We start from the raw sequence: 24,176 nt of genomic DNA on the forward strand, positions 1-24,176 counted from the left end.
GCTGGTCTGACCTCGGCAGGCACCGTGCTCAGCTTGTGGTCCCTCCTGGGGCTGGTAGAGATGATGCTGAGCCCTTTGCTGGGCATCTGCTGGTGGGGCTGAAGGGCATCTGAGCTGGGCTGAGCATGGTGGGCTTCCAGCTGGGAGGGAGTGGGGAGAAAGAGGCCAGGTTGTGTTTAATGGATGGTGGGAGCGAGGTGGCCCTGGGTCTGGAGGGTGAGCGGGGACACTGCTGGTGAGACGGGGGTGCTGGGGACCACCTTTCTGGAAAGCTGACCCCTTCTCTCTGCAGGCAGCTGATGGAAAACCAGATCAGCACGGTGGAGCGTGGGGCGTTCGATGACATGAAGGAGCTGGAGCGGCTGTGAGTGCCTGGGCGCGGAGGCAGTTGGTGGAGGGCGGCTGGGTTTAGTCGCAGAGAGCATCCTTTCCTTTTTGGCTTAAACCATAATGTATCAGCGCTGCCTGACTTCAAACAGCTTCTCTGCTGCGTGGCAGCAGTATTTTACAGTGTGGGAAGCAAACCTATTTCTGTTTCTATAGATCTTAAAGTCCTTTCTGATGCTTTTGAGGTGAGGGGCAGGTTAAACACAAATCACTCTCACTGTTATCAGCTGTGTCCTGTGTGTTAGTGAGGAAGCTGTAAGTTCCAGTCCAGTACTCAGTAAAATAGCTCAGCAGTTTAAAAATCCGGAGCTGCTGGAGCAAATACAAGGAGCTGAGCTAGCAGCAGGTTAACAGTACATTTAAGCAGCAATCAGCAGTTAACAGCTTGGAGTCCTGTCTGCATGTAATTACAACATTGTGAGTAAGTCTATTAATGCCCCGTTGGTTGCCCCTGCCTGGGAGTGCCGTGGGTGGGACAGGGGTGTCCTTGCCAGGTGGGATGCTTTTCTGTAATGGCCCCTCTGAGCGAGCCAAAGCACCCCGGCTGTGCCCAGAGCTGCCAGTTGGGTTGCAGGTGGGGTGATTGCTTTGCCCCTGAAACCCTGACCCTTTCTTCTTTTCCTGCAGACGGCTGAACCGCAACCAGCTGCATAGCCTGCCTGAGCTCCTCTTCCAGAACAACCAGGCGCTGTCACGGCTGTAAGTACCCTCCATGCCGGTGGGTGGTATGGGCTTGCTTGCGGGGCTGCTTGGGGCTGCGATGGGGTCTGGAGGGGCACTGACATCCTGGGAGGGTGCTGTTTCTGGGGAGAGTTTGCTGGTGGTTACTGGTGTCTTGTCCCTGTGAGTGCCTGGTGCATGGCAGGGCAATGCACCCTGTTTCTGAGCGACCCCAGCATGCAGCATGGCAGGGAATTGGCTTTGCCCTGCAGAAGGCCTGAGACCAGTGCTGTTAAAGACTGTGTTAAATGTCCTTGTGGTGCATGGGGATGTGGAAGGAGGTGGTGGAAGTTTGGGCTGGGGCTGGCGCTGCTAAGCTGGGCTGTGCCTGCACAGTGCCAGTTGCAGAGTTGCTGTGAGCCCCGCAGCCTCCTCTCTGGGTGTAGACCACAGGCTCTGGGGTGGGGTGCCCTTACGCCCCAGACCAGGTTGTCATGAAGGGAGGGTGAGGGGGATGTCCCCAGGGGTCAATCCTGCCCAGAGAGACCTCTGCAGGGCCCGGAGAGCCCCATGGCCCCACTCCAGAGCTGCCTCTTTGCTGGTGTCCAGGGCAGCCTGGGGAAGGAGGAGGAAGCCCAGCCTGGGGCAGATCCAGCCCCTTGTGCCTGCTGCCCCTTCTCCGCACAGCCCTGCCTGCCTCCATCCCTGCCTGTCCCTCTGCACCCCAGAAGCACCCCCAGGGACCATCTCCTGTTGTCTAAGCCCCAGCTCTGCAGACCCCTCTTCCCTCTGTGCAGCAGCAGGCTGCCAGGGAAGGGCTGCTGGGGTTTGATAAATACTCCTTTTTCCATATTGGCTTTCCCTTGTCCGGGGCTGCTTTGCTCGGGCAACAGCAGCATTTTTCAAACTGCAGGAAATCCTCTTAACAAAGCATTTACCAGCTCTCAGCTATGTCAGGCACCACGTACATTGGGAAGGGGGCTGTGAGGAGGAGAAGATGCATGCCAAACTGGGGCTGGGTGCTCTCCATCTCTCAGAGAAGATGCTTACACGCTGTGGCTGATTTGCAGTGTGTAGGAGCAGGGTAGTTGTGGCTGGGACACAAGCTCTCTGCTTACTGCATCTTGTATCTCCATTTCTCAGCTGTGAAATGAGGATGCCAGGTCCCTGCCGGCACAGGGTAGGAGTGGATGAAATAATTGAATGGGCTGAGACATTGCCAGGACAGGCATGACCATGTCAGGGCCAAGCAGCCCTGCCCACGCAGGCGGGCTGCGGCTGAGCCGTTTTGCTCAGCAGTGATACCGGTTTATTCTGACAGTGCCAGGGAGTCAGTCCTGGAGTCCAGCCGGAGGCAGTGTAATGAAGGGTTAAAATGCTGTGTGGGTTGCCAGCGTGGGATGTGTGAAATGGTGGGCCTGTGCCAAAGATGGGCCTAGGTAATGGCAGCTGATAGCACAGGCGTTCAATTAATTATCGAATGGCATTTGTTGAGCTCAGCTGTGCCGTATCGAGGTGCCAGAAAGGGCCCATCCTCCTCCAGCTGCCCATTGCATAACAAAAACACAGTTGAGAGAATTATTTTACAAACATTAATCTTTCCCTTTTAATCTTCTCTATATTTTAATACCAGGCTCTTTCAAAAAGCAAACCCCAACAATTCATTGGGGAGATGCAGAAGGACAGCCTCCCGGGTGGGCTGTGCGGTGTGCCCCTCCGCAGCTCCCAGGCTCGTGTGGAGCTGGGGCCGTACATACTGCCATGGGTGAGGAGGGATGTGCAAGATGCTTCTTGCAGCCCCCCCCCCGTTCACAGTTTCATTTCAGCCTCTGCCTGTTGCTTTGCTATTCTATTGCTTCCTGCAATGTGGTGGTTTTCTTGAACCTATTCCCTCCTGCCCTGCCTTGAAGCTGTTTTCTGACCATCTCTGCTGTGACAGCCACCACCTGGACACCGGCACCTGGAGCTTTTCTTGTGTAATCTGGGGCTGTGTGAGCAGGCTTAGATTTTTGCAGCCCCTCAGCTATAGGTGGTGCCGTGTCCTGGGGAGCTTTGGTGCACGCTCAGAGCAGACGGTCTCTGTGACAAGCTGTGGGGTTGGGGATGGGGGACACACTGAGCTGCCTGCCATCCTTCTCTGCACCATGTTACCCCACATGCTGCCTGCGTTAGTGAGGGCAGGGATGTAGTGCTGGAGTCTGCCTGGGGAGCACATCAGGAGCCGCTGCTCAGGAAGAGCCTCAGGTGCTGTGTTTGGGCAGCAAAGCCCTGCGTGCCGGAGGACCTGCTGCTCCTTCTCCTTGTGGCTGCCCATTGCTGAGATGCCCAAGGATGGTTTGGGGGGTACAGCAGAGCAGGGGGTGCCCAGACCTTGTCTAGACACACCATCACGCTGGCTTAACAGGAGGTGGGAACTGGACCGGTGCTAGTCCGGCCAGTGTGGGAGGTCATAAGGACGCTCTTAAATTGCCACAAACCTGGCTCAGGCTACAGGGATATGAGTCAGTGGGGAGCAGGTTTAAGCTAAATTGAAATCAGCTTGCCTTGAACTGAAATCGGAGCCTCTCCGCCAGGCTTTGCGCTTATTTAACGGGTGAAATGGATCTGGGGTGGCCCCGTGGCTCTGTGGCCTCTCCCTGCCCCGGAGACAGGCTGGGACCTGTGCTGGTCAGGATGGGATGGGATGGGAAGAGAGGACTTTTAGCAGCACCGTGCTCTTGCAGATCCTGGTCTCCAAACCATTTCCAGCAAGCAGTGCCTGTGCCCCCCATGCCCTGCCCGCTGCGGCCACCCACGACGTTCTCCTCAAGCTCCCGGAGGTACCTGCTAGGTCCTCGTGTCGTTGCACCTTGATACTGGGAGGTCTTGAATTAGCAGAAACTGGCTGAACGAGTCAGGCTGAGATCTGTTTAGCTGGGAAATGAGGCTGCTGGGTCTGGCAGGTGGGTGGCAGCTGAGGCAGAAAGCCAGGGGTGGATGCAGGAACCAGTGGGGGTTGCTTAGATGGGTACCTGGGTGCTGGCCTGGACGCTCCAGCCTCTTCTAGCCTTAGTCTTGATGCATCTTCAGCAACACATCAGTAACACGGCAGCAGGTTAAGGCAAGTCTGTTGAATGTGGGGTATGCGATACCCATAGAGCACTTTTCCACTGTACCTCGAGCCTCATGGAAATACCTCACAAGCACAGAGGGAGGACCTGAGGCTCAGGTCGGGATGGAGAGCTGTTTGTCCGCCTCCTGGGTCTGAGTGTCAAAGCCTAATCCACGTTGGTGGTGCTTTGTGGTCTCCCAGCCCGGCTCAAGCTGCAATTAGTTACTTGGATCTCGGCTATAAAGAGCATTTGTGCACTGGGATAATGGAAAGGGTTGGAGTTAAACCTGATCCGTCGGGGCTTAAATAAACTGGGGAATGGCAGGAAAAGGCCAGCAGAAAGCAAACCTCACATGAGGGCGTGGGGGAGGTGAGACGCCTGGAGAAGAATGTTTTCCCCTTGGTATTTGGGAATACTGAGCTGACGCCTGCCCGGAGCCCGTCTTGGTCTGAGATGGTGGGGTTGGGGGGGCTGTGCCAGTGCCTCGGCAGAGGGGCTGGGAGGCAGGAGGACTCTCCGCATGGCCTTCCTATTTATATCTGCCGCAATGAGCGGATAACTCATTAAGCAGTCCTGGTGGCTGGAAATGGTGTTGATCTGAGGTTTCACTGGAGAGCGCCTGACCCTGGTGACCCCATCTCAAACTGGGTTTAATTAAACTGTCAGCACTGGACGGAAGAACAAAGCATTGTGGGGTTGGGGGGGGCCGGGGTCCCCCCCACAGCTTGCTGGGGAAGAGCACGTCTCCTGCAAGGTGGAGAGCTGATAAAAAATGGATCTTCCCTTCCATCGAGGATTACCCAGGCAAGAAGGTGACCTCTGCTATTGCACTGCCCAGCGGTGATCTCTGGTGCCCCGCAGCCGTGCACATCTTGGCTCAGCACCGGTGCCCCGGTGCAGCCCTGCGGCACGCCAGGAGTCAGGGGTGTGCTGGCAGACCTCGCTTCAGCATCTCTGCCGAGCTGGCAGGAGTTGTTTTTTTCCCTTGGGAGGGGCAACCCAAGCCTTTGAGTTTCTCTCCCCTCCCTTGGGAGGGATGGGGGAAGGATGGGAGAGGAGTTTTGTAGCCTTGTCTCCCCTCTCTCCCCACCTTCCCTTAAAACCTCCTCCTGAAGCCGTTTTTAAGTCCCTTTGGGGGTGCTGGGTGGGGGATGCGAGGAGGAGAGAGGAGGCTGGGATGGCCATAGCAGCAGGCTGAGAACAGAAACGCTGCGGGCGCATCGTCAGGGAGGCAAAGACGTGGGCTGTCGAAATGTGCTAAAGGCAGCCAGGATGGCTATAAATAAATGGTTTTCTCCAAGGGAAAGCCGAGCTGGCGCGAGGGAAGAACAGAGAGGTGCGTGCTCAGCTGTGGGGAGCTCTGGGGAGATGCTCCCGCAGGGGTGCAGCAATCCCGGCTGGATGTATCCCCCCAGGAGCGGCCGCCCAGAGGTTTCCCTCGCCAAAAGCCGCAGCAGCTGCTCCATGCTCAGCAGAGTGGGAGCTGAGAGAGGATGAGCAGAGAGTAGGGAGAAAAGGTCTTGTGTCCAGAATGAGGAAGATTTAGGACATGGGCTGCAGCCCATCGGTTCCTGTCGGACCCGCGCCAGCAAAAATGGTGGAGGAGACGGTGCCGCTTCTGAGCTGGCAGCCAAGCCCAGGGGGAAGGGCCGTGGTGCTGCTCTCCCATCTGTAAGGGCAGGGGCTCCCTGGAAACAGCATTAACATCTCAATCAGGACCGGTGGCTTTCTGAGCTGGGGACATGTGAAATGCTGTAGGAGCTGGGGGGACTGTCACGCTCCTGCGAGACTCTCCTCCTGCGGCCGGAGCCTGCTGAGGAGTAGTGATGCCCTGCACTTAGTTCTGTCTGGGAGCTGAGACAGAGACCAGGGGCTGATCCAGACCACCTCTGGACCAGGGGTATTTAAAGATCTGAGTGATGAGGGAGTTTTGAACTGAGTTGCAGAGAGGACTGCAACTGGGTGTGCTGCCCGGGCAGGAGAGGTTACATTCTGGTGAGCTCTGGGGTAGGTGCCTCGCACCCTCCCTGCATCTGGCCAAACCCAGCCCTAATTGCCTTTAGAAAAACAAGCAGAGAAAAATGGAGCGCTGCTAAATAACTTGAGAAAATGCAAATGACATCCTTCAAGAAGGAGAGGACCACAACCACGCGGGAGGAAGCTGTGAGCTGAGTAGTAGCAAAACAGGGTGACAAGTGAAAAAGGAGCTGTCGGAGAAAGGAATAACAAAACAGGCCCTGCTCGAGTGGGGCTGGCTGTGCGTGGGAGGTGTTGCTTGCGAGACTGTATCAGTGACCGTTCCTCTTGCTGCTGTACTGGGAAAACCCCCGGATAGGAAAGGGAGAGATGGAGAAATGTTGGGACAAAAACCGCGTGCTCGGTGGCGGCTGGGCAGAGGAGCAGTCCCGTGCCTCTGCAGTGGCAGGTGTGGGTGCGGGGGGGATGCTCACCGGGGGATGCGGGTGCCGCAGCTCTGCTCCCCCCTCCCAGCCTGGGGGACTTGCCTGCCCCAAGCCCCGGTTTTGATCTGGTGGGGGATTTTCGGTGCCTGCCTGCACGCTGGCTCCCTGGAAATCCTGCCGTGGTGGTGGGCTGGCTCTGGCTGCGCGCCGGCTCTCCTGTGCCAGACACCCGCCCCGTCCTCCCACGGCCACTCCCGTTGGGGCTTTGGCTGAGGTTCGCTACCTCCGGCGAGGTTTTGTGGTCGTTCTGCAGCCGGCAAGCTCGGCGTGCGCCTGGGAGCCTGCAGCCGCTGCGTGGGAAGGGGCCTACGGGCACGGCGTTGTGTTTTCATCTTTCCGTGCTGGAGCGGGGTGGCTTCGGCTCCCTGGGCGCGTGCCCCTTTGCCGCTTTGCTTCTTGCACAGGTGCGTGTGTGCCGGTGTCCCTGTGCAGGATTCCGCGGCCCAAGAGCAAAGTGCCGAGGTCGGAGCAGAGAGCAGCTCCCCCCCCTCGGAGCAAACGTCCCTGCTTCCCCTTCCCCAGCATCTCGCATTTCTGTCCCAGTTCCCCCCTCCAGCAGCATCCCCCTCCCCTTGCTGGGTGAGGGCCAAGTGTCCCCGCTGTCACCGTGCCCACGTTTCGGCCGTTGTCCCCTCGACTCTGGGTGCCGTACCCCCTCGCGCTCCCGACAAAGCCTCTTCTGTCGGGGACAGAGTGGGGCTGGGGGGGCCGGGCTGGGACGTGTCCCCCCGAATACCAATCAGGAAGGGGAGCGTGTTTACCCCAGTAGCTGGGGGGGGACTGCAGGGTCTGTGCACTGCAAGATTTCCCCCCCCCCCCAGCCGGGGGGGACGGGGAGGGGGAAGGGAGGCCTCTCCGCAGCCCCCGGGAACAAAGAGTCAGTGTGGCTCATGACAGCTCTAAGGAAACGCGGGGAAACAAATGTGCCACTAATAGGTGGGGAGGTTACCTAGGAAAAGATGCTGCCAGGCAGGCAGGCGGCCAGCCCCCTCCCCGGCAGGCTGGCAGGCAGCGAGGGGCTGGGGCTGGCACCCCCAGTCTCCGGGGGGGGGCTCAGGGGGCTGCACTGGGGCCAAGCCGAGGCAGGTTTGCGTGCCCTCGCACTGCTGTCCCCATGGGGACAACATCCTTATGGGCACAGTAAGGACATCTCTGGGGTTTTGTGCTGGGTGTCCCTGCTGGGAAGTGGCACTGTTGTGCGGGGAGCTGCTCGCTGCCTGCTCGCTCTCCCCCTTCTTCCTCCATCGTTAATGTGCCACAGACCTCAGCTTTTTTTTGGTGCCCCAGAAAGACTCCCTGGGGGATCCTGAGTACAGCCAAGCCTCAAAGCCTCACGAATTAAACACTTGTTTAAGACCTTTTTAGATTTAAGTGCTTCCATAAGCTTTTTGAGACCTGACTTGCAGTCTCTGGAGACACAGGAGTGCCAGGGTGAGAGTCGCTGCCATGCCCCGACCTGCTGCCAAGCAGCCTCCCTCTTTGCTTCCCACCAGCCCGGGCCCCCTCCCACCAGGTTGATGGTGCAGACCCTGCACAGGGGTGCCCCGGCCCCCAGCTCTGTTCTGTGCCATTATCCTGCCGGCAAGCCGGTGCTGCCAGGAGCGGGCATTGCCAGCCGGCTGCCTGGAGATAATCTGCCCCCTCCCTCCGTGCACTCTGTTGTGCTCCTGACCCACGGCCGGCTCCGGCTTTCTGGGTCTTGAGCCGCTTCCAAGGTTTCCCTGGCAATGCGTGGGGTTGAGCCCTGCTCCTGGAGCTCCCTCCTCGAGCTGCCAGCTCTGCCGGGCGCACCCTCGGTCTTGCTTTGGGTGCAGGCTTGGATTTGGCTTTTGTAACGGCATTAAAGGAAAGGGGTCTGGGTCTGTAGTGAGGTGTAGCTTCCAGCCCCCTGCCCCTTTTTGCAAAGTGCCCCCTCCACATGGCATCGTACAGAGCATCCCTGCCCAGCTCCCCAGTGATCCCTGCCACACCAGCCAATGGGAATTTGCAACCCATGGGAAAAAGCAATGGAAAATCAAGTCTTCCTAATGCTGGGCAGCAGTGCTAATTACATAGCTATTAAAACACAGGGGAATTATTTATTCCCTCCCTGCCTTGCGGCTCACTGCCTGCATTGTGCCACATTCACCCCTTGGCCACCTTTGGTCCCCTGAAAGAGTTAAAAGAGCACTTGGAGGAGCCAATCCCTTTGTCCATATGTTTTGAGAGCAGAATAAAAGCATTTCCTTCCTCCTGTTTTCACGGCTCAGATAGCAGAAAGGTTCAAAGTGATATTAAAGTATCATGAGCAGAATTAGCCTTTGGTAATTTGACTTCCAGGATGTGGAAGAAAAAAGTTTTAAGCGGTGATTTTAGGGTAAGTTATAACTTGGCACCCCTGCACACGTATCCCACAGATGTGTTAATGTGCAGAGCCAGGTAATTAACCTGTGTTTGCTGGTTGATTCTCCTGCGGATGGGTGCCGGGCCCCCTTGTCGCTCCTGCTGGGGCTGCCACAAAAACAAGCTGTCACTAGTTTCCAGCACTGCTTCCGACTGCTGCCTGCAACGGTGCCTGTGCCGCGTCCCTTCTCTGCTGCTCCCGAGGGGCCCGTGGTGCTGTCGGCATCGGTGCTGGACCACGCAGCCTGCAGCCCTGACACCAGCAGCTCAGCTTGGTGGGTGCCAGCACCAGCTTCTTGCCCAAGCAGGCTGCCTGGGGCACCGGGATGCTTTACCCACTGCAGTAGGTGAGTAATTTTCCCAGCGCTGAAGTGCTGTAAAGACCAAATGTATGTGAGCGGGGAAGATGCCCCTTCTCATGCCCAGAGGGAGTCCTGGTGCGGCTTGTAGGCATTGCCGAGGGGAAGCTGTCCCCCGCCCGCAGGGGTGGGCTGGCCGCATCCCGGTTTGGAAAGCCCGTTTCCCTGTGTGTGCCGGTCGGCATCCCTGCGCAAAGAAACCCGGCCGGCAGCGTGTTGGGGGTGGGTTTGGGGAGGTGGGGATTCATTTCCCAGATTCTCATCTGTGTTAAATTAATTATCATCTCAGGCTTATCCTCACTTAACCAGCGAAATGCAGACGTCTGTGGTTAGGACCCCCACTGCCCTGCCAGAACTAAGCAGCACATGGATTAGGGGGTCTTACCGGCTGCCTCCCCTGGCCCCTCCATGGTTTTTGCAACCCCCTTTGCCCCCAGAGGCTTTGGTTCCCATTTGTGTCTGTATTTCCCTTCAGGACAGGAAAAGCTGGATTAATTTTTACTGCTCCTCAGGGAGCTGTTGGTAACCAAAGACGTCTTGCTGTCTTGTTTTCTGTAAACCGGGAGGCAGGAAACGGCAGGGATGGTTTAAAATGGTTTCCTTGCCCCCCCCTTCTCCCCCTCTGGCCCTCGCCACCCCTCTGATGGAGGGTGGTGTTTGGGGCAGAGTTGCCTGGAGAGAAATAAAGTTGCTCAGGCTTTTTCCAGGCCTGGGGCTGGAGGAGAGAGGTTTCTCTGGGAGGTGCAGGTGGGAAGAGCTTGACCATCCTCTTGAGTGTTTGGGAAATAGTAATTTTGGGATCCTACAGAGGAGTGAGGGACATTAACCCCACTTCATGAACAGAGTGTTAAATGTGGAAAGCACAGGAAAAGCTCCCAAAAAGTGCCTCTTGCCCCAGAGCTGGGAAGTCCTCCATCCGTAGACCCCTCCTATGGCAGAACTGGGAAGGGGACCCAGGAGTCCTGGCCCTGTCCCCCCCCCCTCCGCCTTCCCATTCCTGGTATGGCACTCAAAGGGGCTTTTGTCCAGCTCCGAGCCCCACAGGTGGGTGGGCGCTTCATTCCCCCCCTCCCTTACCCCTGGGCTGGGATGCTTTTTCCCAGGGGCCGTCGTTGGCCCGTCGCTATGCGACGCGGGCTTGCGGGTCGCCTCGGCAACGGGGGCCTGGGGATGCAGGTTGGGGGTCGACACCATCACGGGACCCTTTTGGGATGTTTGTCCGGGGGCTGGCGATCCCGCTTGCCGGGGACCGGCACGTACCCAGCAAAACGCGCGGTCGCGCGTTTTGCTGGGTACGTGCCGGTCCCCGGCAAGCATGATGGAAATGCAAAATCAGTGTGTGCCGTGCTGGTGCGCACATGGCACAGGGTGTAGGGTTGGGATGCAGGTACCTGGCATTGGGGTTTCACCCCAAGGTTGCTCCATTGCAGCTCCTCTCCATTGCGCAGCCGGGCTATTACTGTCAGCGCTATTAATTACTAATCATGGGGACAAAGTTGGGGCAGTGTAGCGAGGGGGGTCTGTGCTTGTGGGGTAAACAGGAGCAAGCAAGCGAGGAACAAGCAGGGGAGGGTGGCTGCATTCCCGGGACTCAGTGGCGTTTCCAGCTCTTGCTCTCTGACCGGAGGCATTTCCACCTCCCAGCATTGCCGTCCCGCTCCGGCTCGCTTGTTCTCTTCCCCACGGGCGCAGCATGTTGCTCATTCCTGCATCCTACGATTTCACAGCATCCCCGCAGCCGGGTGTTAATGAGATTAGACCCAAGCTTTAAGATGTCTCTCTCTATCCTTTGCCATCCAATTACACAGCCCGCATGGTATCTGATTGCCTGCGAGAGGGGAGGACTGGGTCTGGCTGGGATGGGAGGATGCAGCTGGTCTTTTTGGGTATCAGCCCCGCCGTGCCGAGTGGTTTTCTTTCTTTTCTTTTCTTTCTTCTTTTTTTTTTTTTTACTCCCCCCTTGGCTTTGAGCTGCTTCGTTTGGCTTTTTCATCGCTTCTCGACGTGGCGGCTGGGCAGAATTTGTTTAAATTAACTGCTTGAATGGCAGCGTTGTATGTGTTGGTGGGGGGGGAGCTCAGACAGCACCAGAATGGATGAGGGGGATTAAAGGTGCCTAATGGGTTCCAGATGGGCATCCTGGACTGGGAAACACCCCCGCAACCCCAACCCCAGCCAGGGGCTGCTGGCAAGGAGCTCGGGGCTGGGAGCCGGGATGCTACAGCGGGCGGCTGCCTGGCTCTCCCGCAGCAGGTTGGCTTGCTCCAAACTTGTGCCCGTGGGACTGGGGTGCCCTGAGACTCCTGGGGTGCTGGCTGCCTCTGCACCATGCCCAGGGCGAGTAGACAGATGCACCACAGGAGGAACCTTCCCTGGCTGGCCCGGAGCATGGGGTGCAGCAGGCTCCACTCTCCCCTCCAAGCGCCGTGGGCTCTGGGGATGTGGGGCTGGGGATAACTGCTGCATGTGAGTCCGGCTTTTGGAGGTGCCTCAGCTCCGGCATTAGCTGGCAGTGCAAATACAGCCCGCCACGGCAGCGCTGCTGGAGCGGCAGTTTCTGCTCAACAGTCTTGGTTGCAATGTCAGGAATGATAATATTTAGTCTTTGACGCCCTCCCCCTGGGCTCTAGGGTACCTCGGGGCACTCTGTCACTCCAACATCCCCACTGCAGCAGACATCAGTGTATTTTTTCTTATATATAGATGGAAAACTGAGTCCCGGAGACAGGAGCTAAATTGCCTGCATGCCCCTGCCAGTTACATTTCCTAGACCTGTAGGGATTAGAGACATGGTGACAGCCCTCCCCGGCTGTCCAAGGGCTGTGCCTCCCACTGATGGCCAGATTTCTTCTCCACACCTGCTACATGGTGCCAGGGCTACACGTTTGCAGCCTGTCCGGTGGCAGTGCCCAGCTTGGAAGCACATCAATCCCAAGTGAGATGAAGCATGCAGGAGCGAAGGGCTGCTGGGGAGCGCTGTCGCTGACAGTGACCGTAGGGTCATGGGCAGGGTCATTGCTTTGGAGTTTTATTAATGGCTGAGAGCAGGAGCAGGACGTAAGCTGCGAGCCAGCTCGCTGCTGGGAATATCGGCCGTGCTGTAGGATGGCTCATCATTTTGCAGGGGTTTTAAGCTTCTTAGGGGAGTGGGCTGTAGAAGAGACCATCAGGTTTAATGGGAGCGAGCATTGAGTGGTACCTTTTGCAACTGAAAGCTGGAAAAGCCCTGCTCCCGGCGGGAATGAGCCCACTCACCCTGCAATGGCTTTTTGTGAAGGCAGCAGTTTGCTCCAGCTTGTTCGGCTGCATCCAAGTAGATGGCCGAGCCAGGGGATGAGGCAAGGCACAGGAGACCCACGCCAGCGCTCCTGATCCAGAAGGGCTGTGGCGGAAGGCAGGGACTGAGGAGGGTCTGGGCAGGGGGGTGCACAGGGTGGTTGGGAAGCCCTGGCTGGCTTCCCTCACCCGCTGACCCTCAGCCGAGGCTCTGTCTGCCAGCCCTCCTGGCCCATCCTTGGCCCCGTGTTCCCCCGGCTCTCATTTCCTTCCACAAATATTGAGAAAATAAATAGCGCAGCCAAAAGGGGACATCCCCGTGTCCCTCCACACACAACTGACTCCCCGGGGAGCCGTGCAGGTGGTGACCCCGCATTCCTCAGCTTGAGGGTTAACCAGCAAGAAAGCAAATATTGGCTTCTCCGAGGACCGCCCCAGCCCGTGCCCGTGGCCAGGGTTGCCTCTTGCCTGAGCAAATGGGCTCATGGGGCAGGCAAGTCCCCATCCCTGGCAGGGGTGGTTGCACAAACCCAACTCTTCGCCTGGGTAGCGTGAGGTCCCTGCCGTGGTCTGAGCCCACTCCTTGGGGCAGAAGGTGCCCCAGCACGGGAGGGACAGGCAAAGCCACGTGGGTGATGGGCTGAAGGGTCGAGCCTGTGCTGGGCACTGGCTGTGGTGGGCTGGGGGCACAGCTGGTGTGCTGCCAGGGCTGGCTGCCCCTCTGCCTGTTGCTGCATCTGCCCCTGGGGCACGCTTCTGTGCCTCGGGGAATTGGAGGCACGCGGCTGGAAAGGACTGTGGCCGCTCCGCAGGGAGCTCGTGCGTGCAGTGCCGATGGCACGAGCCCAGCGCTGCCAGCTCCCGCTGCCTGCCCCTCTCGGCTGGGCTCCTCCTGTCCCCCTTCAGCCCTGTGTGTGGTTTTGTGGCACAGGAGTTGCTCCATGAAGTGCGGGACCTGTGTTGATGCCGAGAGCCTTTGCAAGCCCCCCACTCCCTGGGGCAGGATCTGGCCTCAGTGGAGTCCAGCAAAGCGTATCCTCTCTCTCCCCCATCCTTCTTCACTCCCTCCATCCTGGTCTTGTCTCTTAGCAACTGCCCCTGGCCAGGACCTGGGCTGTGCATGGAGGGATGTGACACTTTCTATGCATCAGTCATTGTGCCACCTTGAGAGTGACGGCGAGGTCATTAACCCCCACGGCACTGGTTGGGCCGAGGCGCGGCGAGCAATGATAGAGCATCCCTGCGACGCCTCCGCCCGGGTAGCAGCCGGCTGCTCTGCCTCCAGCTTGACACCGATCCCTGCTACAATAACGATACAGTTGGCAATCAGGGAGGAATTAAAGGATAATTAATGCCAATCCACATGGAAAATTGCTCTCGTCAAACAAACCTGATATCATTTTTTTTGATGAGCTGACAAATTGGGTTGATAAGTAGCGACTGTGCTGACATGATATACTGAGACTTCTGCAAGTCATTTTACTCTTGCCTGGAGGATATTGCGATGAAAACATTAATATTCTACAAAAATCAGTGTAGCATTTCTGACAATGTGCTTCACTGGTAGACATCCCGGGGGGGATTGCAGCAGTCGCCTTTCTGGCAGGGTGCAGCGGGGGTCTGATGATGATGAACTGATGTTCACCATCTCTGCAGAGCCACGGTGGGCTTGGGATCTTCAGTGGCAAAATATTGACTTTCGCCAACCACCCCCAAGTCTCCTGGCCTCTTGTTGCCTCATCCTTCTGCACCCAGCCGAGGGTGTGCAGTGAGCTGGGTGGTGTAGGTGATGTAGCTGGGGAAGAAGTGACCTGCACCATCACAGAGCTCTGTTTGGAACGAAACATGAACCAATAGGTGAAAGGAGCAGGGCTGGGGATGCCGGTGGGATGCTGGTCCAGCAGGATGCTCTGCCTGAAACACCTGGCGCTGGAAAACATCCTCGTGCAAGGTCACGCAGCTGGGGAAAAAAAAATGTAGGTCACAGCTACAAGACGGGGAACAGTGTCGGGGGACGCGGTTACACTGAAAAAGACTTAGCAGCCGTCGTGGCAGCATGCTTTGGGAGGCAGCCTTCCAGCGCTGAAGCTTCTGGGGTGATGGATGAGCAGAGCAGCTCTGGGTACCGAGGGCTGGGGGGGTTGCTGTTTTGGGGGGCAGTGAGGAGGCCTCTGTTGAGCATTGTTTCTGCTTCAGAGCCCATGGTTTAGAGAGATGTTGGGAAATTAGAAAGTGCTCAGAGAGGAAGTGCAGTATAATTGAAGGTCTGGAAAACCTGCCTTCCAGTGAAAAGAATTAAAAAGCTCAGCCTATTTAGTGTATGCAAGAGGAGGTAAGGAGGGGATTTTATCCCCATCTCTGTGTACCTGCATGGGGAGAAGCCTGACTGTAGGCACCTCATTAATTTTGTAAAAAAAGAAAAAGAAAAGAAAAAGCATAAAATCATTCAATAGCTGGAGGCTGAAACCAGACAAATTCAGACTAGAATGAATTTTGGCTTTTTCACCGTGGAGAGCAGTTAACCATTGAACACTCAGCTGGGAAGAGGTGGATTGGATGTCCTTTGAAGTTGCAAAGGAGATCGTACTTCTCTGCCTGATGGTGAAAATGGGAAGGGACAGGGTTGGAGCAGGAATCCCAAGGAAGGCTCTGTGTCTGGGCTGGGTGCGCAGAGGCGTCCCGGGGATAAAGTGTCCCCTTCTGGGTGATGGATGGCACCCCATCCGCTGTCCCTCTCTGGGCACTGGGGACATCAGTCCAGCACCTGCATCCCAGGCCAGGACCTTAATTGCTTGCAAAGCCCTCAAGCACCCCGGCTTTGCAAGGCTGGCTGAGCAAAGCCGGCTGCAGAGGCTCTTCTCCATCCAGGACGATGTGAGGCGATGTCTGAGCAGGCACGTCTGCTGGTGGGGATGGGGCTGCCACAGCCGGGGGGCTACCGGGGCGGGAGATGTCCCAGGCTGCCCCTGCTGCTCAGCCAGGCCGGGGGGGATCCGCTGGTGCCTGTCTTCCCACGCTCTCTCCGGGGGATGTTCAGCCGTGGCCTTCCCGACCCCTGCGCTGCAATCCTGTCTAAGCATCTTAGGCAGAGTTATATTTTACTAGCGCAGTAAAAGGAAAAGGCGGCTTTGCTTTGATTTTATGAGCTACAGAGTACCTTGCCTGGTTAGGTGCTGGCTGAGCTTTGCAAGGGCTCTGGCTTGGAGTTCACAGGGCAAATGGCGGTGGTGGTTGAAGATGCTGTCTCTCCCCTACGCCGCTCCCTTGCCCATCACAACTGCTCTTCCTCCAGTGCCCCCATCCCTGCAGAGCCGGGCAGGATCTGCTTCCTTCCTGTTCCCATCCCTTTGCAGAGAGATGCCAGCCATGACCACGACAGTGAGACCAAAAGGGAGTGCTTACAGGTTGTCCAGCCGTGGGGTTTTCCTGGCTGCTGGTCCCCTGAAATTGTTCCTGGGACAGTGAGAAGGCAAAAGCTGTCTGTAGCTGGGGATGTGGCTCTGGGAAAGTCCCACCCTGGCTGCGCATTTGGGGACAACGCGTGCAGAGCAGTGGGATGCTGCGGGGAGTCATCGGTGCCCCTGTGAGCAGGGCAGTGTGTGCAAACGCCCCTGTGTCCTCGCAGCCTGCCGACCCCTGATCCCCCGGTTGTAGGAATGTCTTTACACGCTCTGGGAATCTTTGTGCTCCTGTCCTTGCAGCCTGCCACTGCTGGGTCTGGGTTTTGTGCTTTTGCTTCTTTTTTTTCCCTTTTTGTCCAGCCTCTTTCACAAAGACACCTTTTCTCCCCCGCACCCCCGGGGATTTACACAGAAAGCTCACCCTCAACATGGCAAAAGAAAGGCCCGGGCGGCCCGGGAGAGGAAGCTCACACAAAATGCGGTGTGTGGCTCTTTGTGTCCCCTTTGTAATTCCTCTGCACAATGAACTGCCCCGGCCACCCACCAGCCCCGGGGTACCCCCAGGTGCCCCGTCCGCTGCGCTCCCCGATGCAGCAGCAGGCAGAGCTGGGGATGCTGCTTGCCGGCTGGCTGAGAGCACAGCCTTTGTGCTCAGGAAAGGGGAAATTTGGGCAGGACGGAGATCGCCATGTTCCCTCGCCAGCAAAAAGCCCCCTCGCATCCCACCGGCCCCGGGCAGAGCGCTGGGGCGGTCCCTCCAGCAGAGCCCTTCCATCAGCCCCGCTCTGACGGCTTTTAACATGCTAATGACCCTCTCAAGGGCAGGAGCAGCTCTGTGTAAAACCCATGTTCAGCCCTCGGTCATGGACATTTGCTCGGAGACACAGTGTTAAATATTTATCCTCCCCGCCTCCCCCCGACTCCGCAGGCATTAACAATAGCGATCGCAACCGGCCCCTTCCCCCTCGCCGGGAACATGTGGCTCCCGGACCACGACAGCGAACGTTATCGTTTGTACCTGTGAATTATTGATAAGGTATAAGATAGTTCTTGCGGTGAAAAAATAATGAGGGGGAGAGGCTGTTTGCAGCCTGGCGGGGTGGGCGCTGCTGCAAACCCTCTTCTCCGGGGGCAAAATGGGCGGTGGGACCCCGTTCCTGCCGGGCCCCGTCCGCCAGCTGACCGTGCCAGCCCTTAGCAGCGTGTGGCCGGCACCGGGCTGCCTTCGTGCGCGGTGGCTCCTCTCTTGGCGTGGGTCTGGCTGGCGCCTGTCCCCTCCCGGCTGCCCGCTGCCTTCCCCGGGGGAGGTGGGCAGCTGCCCTCCCTCCCCGGCCCCACGCTGCCTGCAGCCCCCCGCGACCTGGGGGATGCTCGCTCAGGCAGCTGCCTGCGGGTCGCGGAGGTGAGTGGGGATGTCCCAGCTCCATGGGTCGGCTGCCCACCCTGCGGTGCCTTGGCGGGGAAGCGGCAGGTATCGTCCGGCCCCGCAGACGTCGTGGCTCCAGCGAGCAGATGGGGTTTAGCCTGGGAGAGCCTTTCAGCTGGCAGGACTGGGGAGCTCGGGAGGTCTCCAGGGGCTAGGGGAGGGAAAGCAGTCCACGGTCCTTGGCTTTATGGCCATCGATGCGCGCTGTCCCTGTGCTCTAATCTGTCCCTGGAAAAAGGGGGATGAGGCTGCTGAGTCCCTGGAAAGCAGGTGGCAGCCCTGGAAGGGGGTCTGTTCCCCAGCTTAGGGCTGTCCTTTGGCTGGGACCTGAACCCAGCGCATCCATCCCCTGAGCTATGGAGGTGAGAGCCTGTCCCGGAGAGCCGCCGGGTCTGCCAGCTCTGGCAGGTCTGGGCTTTGGCTGCGCTTTGTGAGGCTCTGGGATGCCACGTGAGAGGGTGCAGATGGCTCAGGGGGATCTTGTCCTCAGTGGCGTGGGCAGTCTGATTAAAATCAGGGTGCCTCTTTAAGCCAGTTTAAAGCCCAGCTTTGATGTATTTAGACCGTCAACCCTGCTGTGTTGTGGGGAGAGCATTAGCATGCAGAGCCTGGCCCGATGTGGGGTTACACATATGCGTCCCTGGGCTGGATGACGGGGCATCAGGGTGCTGCACCCACCCCAGGGACAGTGAGGGTCTGGGGGGAGCACGGCCAGGATGAGGCACCCTCCTCCCTTGCACAGAGCCCCCGCCGCCGTCCGGCAGCACCACCCCTGCCCAGACCTGCCGTGCACTGACATCAGGTGTTGCTTTCCCAAAAATGTATCTGAATCCGGCATCCCGGACTCCAGGGACACAGGATGTGCTGTTATTTCTGAAGATGCAGGAGTGCCTGAGAGGCAGAGCAGCCCCTGCTCATCACCTGCCACAGCCGAGGGCCACGCGGCTCCCCACCTCCCGCCCCATTCGTAGCTCCCAGTGGTGGCTATGGAGCTGGGAGGATTCCCAGGAGCTGCCCCCCTCTGTGGCTCCCTCGCTGGGTCTCCTGGGTGAAGGTGGAGGTGTGGGGTGCTTGTGAGCATTACAGGGAGACGTGGATGTCTCATGCTGTTCCTCGGCATTGGCACTGCCACTGTCCCTTTCTGTCCGGCCTGAATGGTTTGGATACTGATTTTAATTACACACTGCAGTAGCAGAATTGCTTGCTCCCAGCCTCTGGTTTCTGTCTTCCTCCCTGCCTAACCTCCCCAGAGTGCTCCTTGGGTTCTGTGCCCAGGGAAGCATTTCTGGGTGAGGAGCATTGCACTGGTCTTTCCACCGGCCCCAAAAGATGGGCTGGACTCCTGGAGGGGCCATGACCCCGCCTTGCTCCCCAGGGCGCTGCTCTTCCAGGTGTGCTTGTGCAGGGGTGGGTCAAAAATGACACTGCTGGGACAAAGGTTTGGAAGCGAGAATTAAGGAGTGATTAAGAGAGCACATGCGTGTGCAGCGTGTCTGCACGCTGGTGGGTGTATGGACGCGATGCAGTGGGTGATGGGTTGCAGCATGTGTGCCGCAGTGTGTATGGGCACGATGGGAGATGCTTCCAGGCAGTGCAGCAGTGTGCGGAGAGCCCCTGGTCCAAGGGTGCTCCAGCATCAGGCAGCGTTACCACCGCGTACAAGCTGCAGCACGGGAGCTGTAGTGAGGAAGGGGTGAGTGTGGCTCCTCGCTCCCGCTGCGGCAGAGCATCCCCGAGCGGGTGATTGATCCCAGCACTAAAGGCTGTGGGAGCACCAACAGCGTCTCCTGCTCCCCGACTTGCCTTCAGTTGTGCTGCAAATACAGGCCAAGCCACTGGGATATCAACTTTGAAGTGTGAATTTCAAACGCTCCTTCTGTCCTCATCCCCCCTCCAGTGTCTGATGGGAGGCAAGGAGAGCGGCAGGAGCACGAGGCACATGAAACAGTCTGGTTCAAAGCCCGGTGCTGCAGCTCCCACTTGCAAGCCGAGTTAAGTTTGCAGGCAATTACCCGGTGTTGTTCCCTGCCTTCGCTCGCAGCCTTTTCCTTTGCAAACTGCCTGCTCTCTGCTTTGCTTTTAGGGGAAGAGCCTGGCAGTGGAGCAGCTACAAGCTGCATTGGGCTGGGCTCCTGCCTGCAGGTTACAGTAAGGGATGCTGCAGTCCGTCTCAGCGCTGAATTTGGCTCACACCAAGCAGGCATTGAGGGTGGAGGCACAGACGTGTTCTGTGCAGGGGGCAAAGCAAGGCAGCCATGCTTTGGCCTTGTTCAGAGCCAACATGTGAGGACGGGACCAAACCCGAGCCCTTTTCTCTCCAGCTGCTTTCTGGCTAGAGGGATGCAGTGGGGACCACTCATCCTGCACTGGATCCCAGGGTGCTGTGGGATGCTCGTGTGCTCAGCTGGAGCTGGGGCTGCGTGTGTGCAGGGAGGATCTGGCCCCTTCCCCGCGCGAGGCAGAGGCGAGACGGCATGTGTGAACTGAACTCCACAAGACATCAAATACGCTGCAGTTGGATGGAAATTGGCTCTCGGAGCTCCTTTCTTCTGGCGCCGAGCAGCTCCCTGCTTCTTCTCCCCCCTTGGTGGGTGGATGGGCTGATAATATGAGAAAGCGCCTGCTCCTCTCCGAGCGGCTGTGCCTGGGATCTCATCTCCAGGCTCGCCGACAATTTGCATTAATGTTTACTTAACTAACCGGGAACCCTCTTACATCCCAAGCGCCTTTGCTGCGGCGCTTGTGGTGGCTCTTGGGGGCGGTGGGACCAGCAGAGGCGTTTCTGGGCTGCCTCCTTTGTACTCCGGGAATCTCCAACCCTCAGGAAAAAACCCTCTTTGCCAGAAGAATAGGCCCTTCTCCCAATTTACTTGAAAACATGTCCCAGGTTCCTGCCCAGCCAGGAGGACCCTGCCTTGTTCCCGGGCAGGATTTCAGTGGGGGGCCTGACTAATTTGCAGTATTTTACATATCTAATATGTTGTCAGAAATGCTTTTAAATCCCTATAATATTTAATTAGGAGGCAGCTTTTAGTGTCGTAGGTGGGAACAAGGCTGTCTAATTAGTTATTGGTGATTTCATACCCAGGAAGGTAATTAAGTTAGGTAAAAGCTGAAAGCAAGCTCAAATGCATACATCTGCCCCATTTTGGAGCTGCTCTGGGATGCAGTGGGGTCGATACCAGTTGTCTGGCCTCGGAGCGGTGTGTACCCACCCAGGGCTGCTGCCAGGCTTTCCTCCGTAGGGTGAGGGACAGCCCTTCCCCATGGCAGGGACCATACCCAGCCCACAGTCCTGGATGGAGCAAGACATCTCCCACCACAGTGAGGTCTCCGGCCACCTCGTGTGGGGCTCTGACACCTTGGGCCCATGATGTGCTTGTCTCCCAAACCTGGTATTTTTAATCTTGAAACTGAGCTGGGATCTGACAAAATATGAATCATCCAAGAGATGTAAGAGCGGGCAGAGTCCCTGGCAGACTGGCATGTATTTTTAGCCTGCACGTGTTGGAATTCGACTGTTTCTTAGGGAAAAAAAGAGGTTTTCAGATCTGAGCACCTAGCTCTGTCTATGCTGAGAGCCCTGCTACTGGCTCTGCATTGCATTGCCCGCCTTGAAAATAAGGTTTTATGGCAGCATGGGAAGGAGGACGAGGTCAGGCTGTGCTGCGCAGCCCCTACTCGCCTCTCCCATTGCAGAGGACCATGCTGGGGGTCCAAGCCCTGCCCTGCGCCCACCAGTGGGAGCTCGGGACCGCTGGTATGGGCACATGCATGCAACTGGGAGTTGGCTGCTCACCCTTCTGCTGGCCCAGGCCAGCAGCCGTGGCTTGGGCTGCCAACGCTTGGAGTTGGTCATGGTTGGGGCACTCCCAGAAGCAGGGGTGTCTCTGGGCACACCAGCACCCAAAGTTACACCTGTAGCCTGGCTGTGCTGCCATGTCCTTGCATACGTGCCAGCGATAGATGGCACGTATCTCTCCCCAGGCTGCCCTGAGATGGTTCCTGCTGCATCCCACGGTGGGGTCCCAGCCTGCGATGCCCCTGCTGTGAGACAGGGCACCCCGGCCACCCACCTCCCTCTAAGGGGACTGATATCTGTTCATCTGTGCCTGTGTGGGTCTCTCCCCCTCTGTGGGGTTTGCAGCCAGGACCCCACTGTTCGGGAAATTTCATCCCCCCTTTAATCTTGGCAGTTGGAAGCCAGGGAGCCGATAATGATGAAGGAGTGTAAATGTCAGCAGGAAACCAGCTTCAATCAGAACTGTTAAAAATAAACCCGCCAGGCCTGCTCTGGCAGGGGCAATCAGCCTCGGCAGCTCTTCTCCCCGGGTCCTAGAGCACGAGCCACAGCTGTGCCGAGCAGCGCCGGGCCACCCGAGCAGCCGTATTGGAGCCTGGCTGCAACACTGGCAGATCCAGCCCCAGCCAGCAGCTCCCCTGAAGCTGGGACGAGTGACCCCCCGAGCCAGATGGGGTTCAGGGTCCCGTCCCCTCTCCCTGGATGCACCCTGGCTCTCCCCTTAGCAGGAATCCCCACTGCGATCCCAGCTGGGCTTGAGCTAGGTTTTAAGTGGAGGAGTGTAGCGTGGGAGAGGGGCGCAGAGGTGAGCTGCTTCTGGTGTGCGTGTTTTTTCTTAGGGATCCCCAGGAGCTGTGTGCTCTGGCATAGCATGCGTGATGGCGGTGAGATGCTCGATCTTTGTGAAAACACCTGTGACTGTAGCTACCTCCTGGGAAACACACAGCCTCCCCTTCCCAGCTCAGTCGGGCTGTAGCAGAAGATGTGGACACACAGGTAACACAGCCCCCAGCTATTCAGGCACGTCTGCAGGGCAGAATCAGCCGCAGGCTCTTGGGGTCACAGAGCCAGTGTCCCCACCTGAAGTGAGATGCGCTTGGAGCAGAGACAGGAGGTGCACCGTTAACCTCTAAGATAATTAACCTCCGGGCAGCTTGCAAAGGGATGTGGGGCTTCTCCATCACTCGAGCTTTAATATGGAGGCTGAAGGTCTGTGCGCGCCCCCCAGGTGCGTGTGGGCTCAGGGCTGGGGCTCCCTGGTCTGTGCTTTGCGGTTGGGCGCTGCTGCTGCCCACTGCTCCTCCAAGGCTCCATGCATATGTGGATCAGGGAAAGGCAGGAGGAGCACCCAGATGTGCCTCCGGCAACTCATTTCTGCCTCCCCAAAACAAGGAGGAGCTGTTGATCCCCAGCACAGGCGAGGTCCGTGGGCAGCGGTATTTTGTGACCAGGGGGGCTGCAGCTGTACGAACTGCCTGTAGGCAGAGGCTTCCCCGGACTCGCGGTGCGGTTTTGTGCCGGGGGCTCTTCAAAGAGCTGCTCTGTGGAGGGAAGCCCTGTGCGCTGGGGTGTAGCTCCCTGTCCCCTGTGGCATGGCCATGACTGGGTGCTGCTCGCCCAAACCCACTCGGGAGCGACGTTAGTGGGGCAAGGGCAGCTCCAACTTAAGCCTAGCCTTGTGGCAGGGCTTTGCCGCCCTGCCAGCAGTTTTTATCCTGGCTTTGATGTGTGTCACACGGGATGGAGTCTTTTTATCTGCCTGTTGGGTTTTCCCTGCTGTGCGCCCCTGCGCTTGGTTCCTGTGCTCGGGTGCTCTCACAGCCTCGCACTCGCTCTGCCCCATTTTCCACCCTCCTTTTCTGTTGGACCCTTCTCCTATCAGGGCTGTTTCCTCCCAGCCCTGTGTAAAATCACATCTCTTTTTGCAGCTGCTGGGCTGGGTTTGAGATGTTCCGCTGGCTCCATCCTGGCTGCCCAGTGGCAGCTGATGCTTTTCACCCCACGCTGCATCTCCCACCTTGCATCCCACCACCAGCTCTGTGGTCACTCCCAGGTGCTTTCAGGAAGCCAGGCTATGACATGCAGCCACTGCTGGGGCAAGAGTTTTGCCCATCTTAGTGCTAGGGCTGAGTGTGAGGAGCCTGAAGGACCCTTGGTCATGCCAGGGCATCTTGCCAAATAATTCCAGCTGGGTCTTGCAAGGTTCAGCATTGGTTTCAGAGCATCCTCCAGGCCAGAGGGAGTTTGCTTTAGTCCTTCCCAAAGCTGGGACCAGACTTTAGTGTTGCTATCCCAGGACCTGCAAAGCTGAGGAGCAGCGTCACAGATCGGCAGCATCGCTCCTTGGCTCACCAGCCTGCGCCAGATCTGGGACAGCCGGGACGCAATTCTCAGCTTGGCTCAGCCTCATTCACACCTCGGAGGAATCCAGGAGGGCCGGCAAGGCTGGCTTCACACTTATTAGCAATTAAAAGCCTCAGAGCCCGGTAGTCAATTAGCTCTGAGCTCAGCAGTGCCGCAAACCCAGGGGATGAGCCTGCTAACGAGAGCCACAGCCAGCTCCCCACAGGGCTTGGGGCCGGCTTGCCAGAAGAGCTATTTGCTTTTTCATTTACACCTTGGATGAGTGTTGCTGCATGGAGTTCGGGGTGTCTTCTCCGGCATGAGCTGCCGGGCAGGGAGCACACGCTGCGTGCTGGAGGGTGCAAGGCTTCCTGGTGCATGGAGCTGGAGCCTGGCACCTCTCCCAGCATGGCACAGCACCATCACCCAGCAGGGCCCTCTGTGCATGGGGTCACGGTGGGGTGAGGGGGGATTGACCTTGTCCTAACCATCATGGTGCTGTGCGGGAGAGTCTCGGTGTGGCACTCTGCCGTCTGCCAGAGGTAGACCCACGTGTGGTCCGGCAGATCCTCACCGCTACCCCCTG

General features: G+C 58.0%; 1 protein-coding gene across 1 annotated transcript in view; it reads left to right on the forward strand.

The window, feature by feature from the left end:
* Window positions 1-24,176, forward strand: part of SLIT1 (slit guidance ligand 1) — a 65,355-nt gene that overhangs the window by 12,568 nt on the left and 28,611 nt on the right. The window contains exons 3-4 of the mRNA XM_075026215.1: window positions 293-364; window positions 1,015-1,086. Coding sequence (XP_074882316.1) covers window positions 293-364; window positions 1,015-1,086 — 144 coding nt within the window. The remainder of the gene's footprint in view (window positions 1-292; window positions 365-1,014; window positions 1,087-24,176) is intronic.

The sequence above is a fragment of the Buteo buteo genome, chromosome 4, assembly GCF_964188355.1.
Source record: "Buteo buteo chromosome 4, bButBut1.hap1.1, whole genome shotgun sequence".
Lineage (NCBI taxonomy): Eukaryota > Metazoa > Chordata > Aves > Accipitriformes > Accipitridae > Buteo > Buteo buteo.